General features: G+C 55.9%; 1 protein-coding gene across 3 annotated transcripts; it reads right to left on the bottom strand.

The window, feature by feature from the left end:
* Positions 1–587: 587 nt before the first annotated feature.
* Positions 588–10,285, bottom strand: DUSP15 (dual specificity phosphatase 15). Of its 3 annotated transcripts, none has more exons than XM_030825408.1 (7): positions 9,821–10,285; positions 9,068–9,101; positions 6,566–6,648; positions 4,468–4,517; positions 3,428–3,502; positions 2,097–2,268; positions 588–1,200 (listed from the first exon to the last, which is right to left on the bottom strand). In XM_030825408.1, exons 1-7 carry the CDS (start codon positions 9,839–9,841, stop codon positions 928–930), a joined length of 708 nt encoding a protein of 235 aa, XP_030681268.1. In that variant the 5' UTR covers positions 9,842–10,285; the 3' UTR covers positions 588–927. The 3 variants fall into 3 exon arrangements, with proteins under 3 accessions (XP_030681268.1, XP_003273548.1, XP_030681267.1); XM_003273500.2 differs by lacking the exon at positions 9,821–10,285 and adding an exon at positions 9,552–9,757; XM_030825407.1 differs by lacking the exon at positions 2,097–2,268.
* Between the last annotated feature and the right edge of the window lie 268 nt (positions 10,286–10,553).

Below are 10,553 nucleotides of genomic sequence, written 5' to 3'. Positions count from 1 at the left end.
TAGCTGGGGGTGGAGCCTCCTTGTCAGGAACCTCCCAAACCAGAGGAGCTGCTTCCTAACTACCTACCATCGTGGGACTCAGACTGACTCAGCGAGCGTCCAGCTTTCCCTGCTCCGGCTGTGTGTGCTCGGGCAAGCTGCCTGACCTCTCTAAGCCTCTGTTTCCTCCCTGAGGATTAAGTGAACTCATGCAGTAAAAGGTCAGGATGAGGGAGGCGCTACCTCACCTTCCTAGCTACTATCTGTGCACAGGAAAGGGAAGAGAGTCGGGGAGGGGAGGGGAGGGGCCCCTCAGGGTGGAGGAGAGGGGTTCAAAAGGTGGAAGGGGGTTCCGAGAGGAGAGACTTGGGCCTTGTCGGGCGGGACACCATGGCTTTGGGGGAGGGGAGATGTTAGAGAAGGAGGTGGGGTCCCAGGAGGCAACTCCGCAGACTGCAGTTGCGGGAGGGTGGTGGGCTCCTCAGGCCCCCAGGGGATGCAGGCTCCCTCGCATCCCCTTTTCTGCAGGCTGCTGGCCCCTGGCAGTCCTGCTGGCTCCTGGCAGAATCCTGCAGCCCCGCCTTTGTTGAATGACTGGGAGGCACTCGGACAGGCAGCTTCTTCTGTGTCTCTTTAATACCTTCCAGGCCCGTCAAACCCTCCACTCACCCTCCCTCCCCTCCCGCCGCCTTTAAGGGTGGGCCCCCTCCCCCAGCCCAAGGACTAAGGCACCAGGTGGCTGCAGCAGGCCGGCCCGGACACAGAGACGCACAGGTTGGGGACGCTGACTGCAGACGCGGACGAGCAGGGTGGGCGCGGGAGGCAGGGTTCAGGCCGCCGCGGGGCTCCCCCAGCCTCTGGGCCCGTCCCGGGGGGCGTGGAAGGCGCAGACAGCCCCCAAAGGGAGCCAGTCGGGAGGAAGTGGGGAGCCACGGCGGGACTGCATCCTCACTTGCCGCCCTTGCGGGACAGACACCGCGGGAGGCAAGAGAAAGTCTGCTTGACGCGCGCCAGCAGCGGCAGCGGCCGGTGGGCTTCCCGGGGCGTGCGCGGCACCAGGCGCTGCAGGGTTCCCTCGGAGGCTGCGGAGTGCGGCCCGGCGGAGGAGGCCGAGGTTGCGGAGCCCTGCCGGCAGCGCTTGCAAAGCGGCAGCAGCGCGCGCAACTCCTCCTCGTCGCGGAAGGGGCTCTCGCCAAAGCGCTCCTCCAGCTGCCGGCGAAGCTGGGGTGGGCGGGTAAGGTGGGCGGGGTCAAGGCCGGCCGCGGGGCGGGGTCAAGGCAGCCGGCCCCGCCCCCACCCTCCCGACCTTCGCCCTTCTCCGAGCGTGCCACATCTCGCTGAGCCCCTCCCTTCCTGAGCATCTTCTTTACCTCCCTTCTCCGGGGTTTCCATCCCCTCACTGAGTCCGCCTTCCCTTCTAGGAGGCCCTTCCTTCTCCCTGACCCCTCTTCCCCCTTTGACACTCCAGCTTCCAGACCTGCTAAAGTGACCCCCAGGCGCCCAGCGGGGATCACTCCTCCCGCTTTGCACTTCTGGGTAACTCCCCCCACTTTGCACCTCTGTGCTCACAACCCCATTCCCACAGACTTCTTCCTTGCCCGACTCTTTCCCAACGCCGTGCTGCAGATGAGCCTCTGGGTACCGCCCTCAACCTGCTGAGAGCCCTCCCCCTCTCATCCTTTGTTCCCAGGGAGGCTTAGTTCCTGACATTTCTACGTAGCATCTGCCCAAGAGGTATAAGAGGGAAACTGCTGTGGTCTCATCAAGGACACAGGGGTGGAGTAGGACATGGACAATTCTCCCCGATGGGGTCAAACACTCAAATCCTTCAGGTTCCAGCCAGGTAGGGCAGGCAGTGGGGAGTGCTGGAAGACCTGGTCAAATGGAAGGGCCTGCACTGATCTAAAGGCATTCAAATTCTAAATTGAAAAAGAAAACACCTGGCTGTCTAACAAAATACACCTATGAGCTGGATTAGCTCAAAGGCCATGAGTTTGAGACCCTAGAAAAATCTAGGTCTGAGGCACAGGCTAAAAATGTTCCAATCAGTGATCAATTCGAGTGGGAAGAAGGATCTCCCACCCCTGGCCCAACCCAGCCCTTGACCCCATCCCTACCTTCCGGGAACTGCCCCAGCCAAACTCTTCAAGCTGCTGCCTAAAGCCTGGGTTGGGGTTGGCGATGGGCCGGGTGGCCTTGATGGCTTCAAGCACGTCCCGCCAGCCTAGCCCCGTCACAGTCATCACATATGCTGTCACAATCGTGGTGCTGCGAGAGATGCCTGCAAAGCTGGGATCCCCAACAACCCCTCAGGCTTCAAGTAAGATCCAATGTCCTCCGTGCCCCCCAGGCACCCCACTCTGCTTCAACTCTCCCACCCTTGCCTCCTGAGCTCCAACTATAAGGGACCTGTCAGGACTTGCCATCCCACCTCCAGGCCTTTGCCATGCTATTCCCTCTGTCTAGAGCATCCCCTGGGTTCTCCCACATCAAAGGCCTGAGTGAAACACCATTCATTCAGTCAACAAATATGTCCTGAGCATCTGTTCTTTTTCAGGCACTGGGGTTGTAGTGGGTATAAAACAGACATGGTCTTTGCTGTCCTGGAGCTTACAGTATGGCTGGGGGGACAGACATTGATCAGATAATCAATTCCAGGTGGTGATAATAGCTTTGAGGATGAGTCTGGGGGCTAGGAGATCCACATAGGAAGAGGTATTAATCTATAGGTGGGGTGGGGTTAGGGAAGGGGTTCCCAAGGAATAGACATCAACGAAGTTTGAAAGATGGATAAGGGTTAGTCAGGAACCTTCTGGGCAGTGTGTACAAAGACCATGAGGCATAAGCCTGGTAGATTTGGAGGATAGGGAGGAGGTTAGTACAGCTGGAAAGGGGAACGAGGGAGAGTGTGGGAGATGAGGCTTGGGAAACCGGCCTCATTGCTGGGCCTCCAGCAGAGCCAGCCTGAGCCTGGATAGGATGGGCGCTCAGTGAGAAGTTAAGGAATGAATGACATCAACTGAGCGAGGGGCATCTGGGAAGACCCAGAATTCCTGTCTCCCAGCTCGGGGTTCCCCACTGCCCTGCACCATCACCTCCGAGGCCTGGAGGGGAGAAGGGAGGCCCAGAACTACTGGAGGGTGACGAGCTACCTGCATGACCTCACCTATCCCTCCCAACAGTCCCGTCAGGTCAGCTTTCTTTTCCCCATTTTACAGATGAGGACATTGAGTCTCAGAGAGAAACAGCTACTTGGCTATGGCCACACAGCTCATAAGGAATAGAGTCCCGGGTTTGTCTCTCTCCAGTGAATGGTGGGCCCTCAGGCGCTGTGACAGGCTGGAGAAGATCCCTCACAGGTCCAACCTTCCCATAGGAGGAGTGTGTGTTCAGCAGAGGGCACAGCCACTTCCTTCCTCCCCCACCTTATCCCCTCCCCTTAACTCACCAGTGCACAAGGCAGTTCCCCCCATTAAGGCGGCAGCAGTGGATGAAGTTGATACATTCTTTGAAGTGCTTTTTGCTAGAGGAGAAAGCAATAGGGTAGGGAGCACTGCGGGGCAGATCTCTCAGGAGTTGTTTTGCCCCCACCCCAATTACAGGATAGCAAGGGACACAGAGCCCCAGGTCAGCCAGCACATGCAGTGAATATGGGCCAGTACTTAGCATAAGCTGGAGGTGTGTGTGTGTGTGTGAAGCAAGAATGGTGGTATTTCAGGCAGTGAGAGAGACCAGTCAGGGCAAATCTCACCATCTAGGCAGGAGCACTCCTCCTGTGGACCCTGTTTTCATGGTGGGTTTATTGTGGCCTTTCAAAGAAATGGGTGGGAGGAAATACAGGGGTCCCACTCCCCTGGGGTCTGCAATCAGAGCACCTGGGCACAATGATGGGCAGCAGCAGGCTGGGAGCAAGATTCCCAAGGGGCAGGACTGTCTGCTTGGCTCCATCCCAAGCCGGGAGGCACTACTGCTGATGCCACAAACAAAAATCCCATTTTCTGAGCTCGATTATACTCCAGGCCCTATCCTAGATCCTTGACCTGTGTCATCTGATCTTTGAAAGCCTCCTTGACTCTGATCATGCTCTCCTGATTTACAGGTGAGGCTCAGAGCGGGGAAGTGATTTGTTCAAGGTCACACAGCAAGTAAATGGCAAAGCCTGGCTGGAACCCAGAGGTCTTAACCCCAAGGCCAGGAACAGGCTGAACGTGACCCTTTCAAATCAGCCGGTGTAGCTGGTCCCAAGGTACAGAGTGTCCTTTTCCCATTTCATAGCTGATGAGACTGAGGCTCGGGGAGGTCGAGAGTCTTGGCCAAGGGCCTATCACAAGGGCATGGTTGAGACAGAGTCAAACCTAGGACTGCTTGAGTTGTCCACCTGTGATAGCTTTCTGGCCTGAGTACTTTGTCCTTCTTCAAACCCCCTCCCCTCCCCTACCACAGGAGGCAGCTGTCTGTCCATCTGTGGGTCCATCCAGGGGAACTTACATGGGTACCTCAGGGGTATCAGCCACCGGGATGCGAAGGTAGGTGATATCCTACAAGTACAAAATACACTCAGGCAGGGGACCTTGGCTGCAACCCTCCCTGATGCTGGTCTGAGCTGCCCAGGCAGGGCATAACCCCAGTCCAGTTCCTGCCCCTCTCTGGCCTACCGTGGTCCTCTCTGTCCAAAGAAAGTAGTTGTCATCTCTGAGGCCTCCCAGCTGTGACCACTTGTGATTCCTGAACCTTCTAAGCAGATGGTGTCTCCTAACCCCATCAGCGACTTGGGCATGACATCACCTATCCCTCCCAACAGGGACCCAGGAACCTTTATCAAGTAGCCAGGAAAGGGCTACTTGAAGGGACTCCACTCCAAATGGGAATTACAAAATTACATCGTAAAAAAGGTAAAGCAGATTTGATTATCTTGAAAAGAAACAAAAATCATGAAAACAAGTATACATTTCAGGAATCATGGTTATAAAATGATGTGCTAATTATGAGAATAATCAAGGAATAAATTGCCAGGAATTTTTTCCAACAAACTTGCTGTGATGTCCTTTGTTTGCTGATTAGCCACACAATATCATGAAGATTATTTTTGCCCACCTCCTGAGGACCTCCTTGCTTTTCTCAAGAAACTGTCTTAACATTTTGATATTCAAATGGCTCTTTTCAGGGGCCAGGCCCACCACTAGCAGTAACTAAGGGACCACCAGCCAGGTTCTCATTTGTCCATGGCTTTGTGAGATTCCAGCCCTTCTCTCACTCACATTCCCCAAGGTCAGGACATCCTGCATCTTTGGCAAGGTTTGCAATTTCACTTTGCAACACATTTGGCCTTGGGTTTGTGTGGTACTATCAAACCCTGCCTGGTAAATTCGCTGATGGAGCGGGGAGGGAGAGATGCTTGGGAGAAGCAGGAAGGGCCATAGGAGCAGAGACTCATTGTGTAGGCTGTCATTTCATTAGTAAATAGTGACTATACTAATGTGCAATCTAGTGACTGTTTACTCCAAATACTCCCAAACGAGGCTGCCCTATGAGGCAAAATAAGACTGCAGTGGCCTGGAAATTTCTTCTCTGAATGACATTGAAAATCATAGATTATTGGACGTTGCTGTTAGAGAATATCAAATCTGACATATGGGAAAACCGAGGCCTACAGAAGGGAAGGACCTTGGCCAAGATCACACAGCAAGTCTATGGCAGAACCGGGTCTTCATTTCAGATCTCCAGGACCCTTTCCCACCCATGGTTCTTTCTCTCCAGTGGATGATACAGACTCTAATAGATAAGGGGGAAGAGGCTCTGTTTATGGGATAAGAATATGATTAACTTTGTTATAGTATCAGTTGTGATTTGTTGGGCATCTATTTATGTGGTTCCCAACCACTCAGTGAAGTGGGTACTGTTATAAAGTTCCCATTTTACAGATCAGGCAACTGAGGCTCAGAAGGGGCAAAGTCCTGTCCCCAAGGTCATAAAGCGAATAAACAGTGAAGATGTTCCTGACATAAGCACGTGTAGTCTGGATTTATTACTTTCCTCTGCTGGGTCCTAACACCCTCATGCCCCTTTCCCAGGACTTGATAATACCAGCACCAACCACTCTAGAGGGGACCACGCTTTACAGTGTGCAAAGCATCTTCACCATCCTGCAGTCCCTTTGCATCCTCACAGCAGCCTCCTGGGGGCAGACAGAGCTGAGGGATCAAAGCCCTAGAGAGGTGAAGTCACAGCCCAAGGTTGCATAGCAAGATACAGAGCCCAGAGTCATCCGTTTGGATTCATCCATCCAGTTGGGTCATGGGAAGCCCATATGGGGGCCATTTTAAGGTTCAGTGTGAGACTTCTGGTGCTAGATGGTCTGTGTTCATACCCCAACTCCTCAGCTTCCTAGATATGTGATCTTAGGTGAGTTAAGTGACCTCTCTGGGCCTCAAATAGGGATGATAATGTAAAATGGCCCAGTGGTGGAGACCAAATGAGTTAACATGAGTCAAGAAGGAAGCATAGCACCTAGCACATAGTAGATATTTGATAAATGGGTCTGTACCCTCCCACCCCTGCATAGCCCTGGGATGGGGGTAAGAAGTACCTGCAGCAGAGGCTGGGGTGACTCATGGATAGAGATGATGTGTGTGATCTTATTCCGGCCCAGCTGATCCAGGTCTTTGGCATCTGAAAGAAACAGGATGCTTGAGCCAATCTAGCTGGTGTGACTTAATTGTCCCTGATGGCCAAGGGCAGAGGGAGCTCACTGCCTGTCCAGCTCTCCCCCTCACCCTGCCACTCCACCTCGGCCCGCGCTCTGCCAGCTCCCTGATCCTCTTGCTTCCAGGGCACATGCAAGTAACAGTCCAGCATATCCCCATCCTTGCTCATGCTGTTCTTTCCATCCAAAACACCCTTCCCAGGCATATTCTTTGACCTAAGGATTCTACTTCTAGGAATCTTGTCTACAGAAGCTCTTGCTCACACAGAAAGCGGTGTGTGGAGGATGATGTTCTCTGCAGTCCTGCTTATATCACAAATAGTTTAAACATGGGAACAACCTAGCATTCATTAAAAAGGGACTGGATGATTAATGGTGTAGGCATACTTTGGCACAGTGTGCCGCCATTAAAAAGAGTTCTACATGCTGATGTGCAATGATGCCCACAATTTTTTTTTTTTTTGAGATGGAGTCTTGCTCTGTCGCCCAGGCTGGAGTGCAGTGGCGCAATCTCGGCTCACTGCAAGCTCCGCCTCCCAGGTTCACACCGTTCTCCTGCCTCAGCCTCCGGAGTGGCTGGGACTACAGGTGCCCGCCACCACACCCGGCTAATTTTTTTGCATTTTTAGTAGAGACGGGGTTTCACCGTGTTAGCCAGGATGGTCTCGATCTCCTGACCTGGTGATCCGCCCACCTCGGCCTCCCAAAGTGCTGGGATTACAGGCGTGAGCCACCGCACCCGGCCGATGCCCACAATGTATTTTTAAGGATACAGAATAAGCTTCTACTTTTGTTTTAAATATTATGTCTTTATCTACAAAGATATATGAACCAGGATGTACCCTACAGTGGCCCTCTCTAGGGGCTGCATACCCAGCGTATGCAGATCTTTTATATTCAGAATAAATAACACATGTCCCCTCTATCTCCACTTCCTCATTCGATGAGCATTTACCGAGTGCTAACCACGTGTATACTTTGGCTGGGCACTGGAGGTCTGGGGCCAGCTTCGTGGCTCCTGCCCTTGTGGGGCCTGCACACTTACAGAGGGTTCAGACTTTACTTGGCCAAATACTCACAGAAATCAAGGTGGCATGAGCGGCTGAGGGAGCTCCCAGGAAGGAAGGGACCAGGATTTACGAGGGTGAAGTGCCTGAGCCCCTCCCTCTCTGAAGCTTTCTCTGGCTCTGCAGACGGAAATGATTTTCCCACCTTAGGTCACCCAACCCTGGATCAGTCTGCCCCTTAGCATGTTTTCTTTTCTTTTCTTTTTTTTCTTTTCTTTTCTTTTTTCTTTTCTTTTCTTTTCTTTTTTTTTGAGACAGAGTCTCGCTCTGTCGCCCAGGCTGGAGTGCAGTGGCACGATCTCGGCTCACTCTAACCCTCGCCTCCTGGGTTCAAGCGATTCTCCTGCCTGAGCCTCCCGAGTAGCTGGGATTACGGGTGCCTGCCACCGTGCCTGGATGATTTTTGTATTTTTAGTAGAGACGGGGTTTCACTGTGTTGGCCAGGCTGGTCTTGAACTCCTGACCTCAGGTGGTCTGCCTGCCCCCGCCTCCCAAAGTGCTCGGATTAAAGGCGTGAGCCACTGCGCCCAGCCCCCTTAGCATGGTTTCTACCCAGCATGTTTTCTACGCAAGGTCTATGTTCTGCTCTGCCTGCCTGCCACCAGCCTGGAAGCCCCTGAAGAACAAGGTATCTATACGTGGGTGTCCCCTCCTCCTGACTGAAGATTGTGGAAGGAATAGATGAGAGAGTGGGGAATGCAAAGCTTGCCAGCTCACTGCCCCCCACAACTTCCAGCTCCAGGCTGCCCAACTGCTCCAGGGCTCTGGGGTGTGACAGGGTTGGTGCTCATGACCCTGCTCACAAGAAGGTCCAGCCCATCTCCAGGGACCTCTCCTCTGACATGGAGGAAGCTACGGAGGGAAGAGTTCCTAGCTTCCCCACTAGAAGCAGCACCTGCAAACAGACCTCAACCCAGAACCTCAGGGCCAGAAGAGCCCTCAGCACCTGGTGGACCTTTTGTGCTGAGAAGGAGGCTGAGACTTAGCGCAGGTGAAGACTTGCTCAGGTCCACAGCCCAGGCCCCGAGCCCTTTGCTCTGGCCCTTTGGTCTCGTGGTGGAACACTGGGGAAGGCTGAATGGCGGGGAGGGATGTCAGTGTCAGGCCCCCATGCTCCCCCCATGTCCCTTCAAGCCTGGGGACACTCGCCTGCACGTGCACCCCTTGTCCTCCATCAGCCTTTTCCCCCTCCCAGCCTGGGGCCGCTTCCCTGTCCCCAACCCCATGCCTGAGATGCGTGGGCCAGAGCATGAATGGTGGACACAGGCCTGAGACAGGCAGAGTGCCATGGCCTCCGGACAGAGTGGGCAGTGCTCACCAATGAAGTTTCCGAGGTAGAGTCCAGGAAGTACCTAGAGGAAGGACAGGCAAGGGTCAGTGGGGCAAGGGCTGCACCCCCTTCCACCCCCAGGGCAGTTGGGGGGCCCACAGCCCCTCTCTGTCCCATGAAGGGTACGCACTTCAGGGCTCAGGAAGCACTCTCTTCCTTTTTGTGGGCCCTGGGTCCTCTGTGAGAGGGGTCTGGGGCTCTGGGGAGGGTGGGCGAGGGGGCCAGTTAACCAATCGAGGGAACCAAGGGAGGCCAGCTTGGGTATGAGAGGGGAGAGGAGGAAGGCAGGTCTTAGGAGGAGAGGAGAGGAGAGAGGTGGACTTGCAGGGTGCAGGGATGGAAATTCTGGGGCTGGGGAGGCAGAAAGGTAGGGACAGGCAGAGGCGGGAAAGGATGGAGAAACAGCCCCGGAGAGAGCCGAGGAGTCAGCGACAAGGCAGAGGGACACATGCAGACGGAGAGCAGGACTCACTGGGAGACAGCCTGGGAGTGACAGCCACAGCAAGACACAGCGAGAGACACAGAGTCACGGAGAGAGGGCGGACACAGCGGGGACAGAAACGCAGGGTCAGAGATGGGGAGACCAGACAGCCGCGGTCTCGAGTCACAGGGACACGCAGATGCCGCCGCACAGAGACCGGCGAGACCAGAAGGTCAGAGGCGGGCGGACCGAGCTGTTCAGCGCCGGGCCGCGGCGGCCGGGGCGGGGGCCGGGGAGGCTGCGCGGGGCCCGCCCCCTACCTTGGTCATGCCATTGCCCATGATCCCGGGGGCGGCGGTCCGGGCGCACCCCCAGCTCGCCGCCCGGGAAGCGATCCGGTCACAGCTGCCCTGACGGCCCAGGCCCGACGCCTGCAGCCTGGTGGGGAACGGGGGGCCTGGCGTCCGCGGCCCTGCCCAGCCCTGCCCAGCCACCGCCACCACCCGCCGACCCCCGGCCCGGGAGGGAAATGGTGGTGGAGCCGCCGCTGCCGCCGCCGCCGCCGCAGGCTCCTCCCACCCCTTCGGTCATGTGGGGCCCCCGCCTCGGGTCGCGGCGGGGGGCCGGACAAAGCCCCAGTGTGCCGGGCCCACGGCCCGCGGGACAACGGCAGTTTGTTGGGGCTGCGTAGGGCCGCCACCTCCGGAGGTGGGGGCGGGGGCGCTACCCCACCCTGGCACCGGCAGGCGCGGGTGGATGGGGGGATGTCGCCTAGAGCCCCCCGGCCGGCCCACAAACTCCCGTCCCCCTTCCGGCTCTGCCTGGACGTCCCTGTGGGCCCCGGGGCAAAGCACCCAACTTCTCCCTCCTCGGCTTCTAGCAGAAACGTGACGGGGCTGGACTTTGATCGCCCAGGGCTCTCTGCTCTTCAGAGTCTGCTTGGAACGGGATAAGTGGGTAATTCCTTCCGATACATCCTTTCCACCCGTGCAGACACCCTAACAACCAGCCTTCCTCCTTTCTCATCCATTCTCCTACCCTCCTGTTCACTCA

The sequence above is a fragment of the Nomascus leucogenys genome, chromosome 13 (genome assembly GCF_006542625.1).
Source record: "Nomascus leucogenys isolate Asia chromosome 13, Asia_NLE_v1, whole genome shotgun sequence".
NCBI lineage: Eukaryota > Metazoa > Chordata > Mammalia > Primates > Hylobatidae > Nomascus > Nomascus leucogenys.
This window is presented reverse-complemented; position numbering and strand designations above follow the sequence as displayed.

Coding starts and splice junctions, on each gene's coding strand:
- DUSP15 (XM_030825407.1), bottom strand. CDS start 9,841: ATGGGCAATGGCATGACCAAG. Junction 9,102..9,820: donor TGGGCAATGGCATGACCAAG/GTAGGGGGCGGG, acceptor TCCTTCCTCTAG/GTACTTCCTGGACTCTACCT. Junction 4,518..6,565: donor CACCCCAGCCTCTGCTGCAG/GTACTTCTTACC, acceptor TTGTACTTGTAG/GATATCACCTACCTTCGCAT.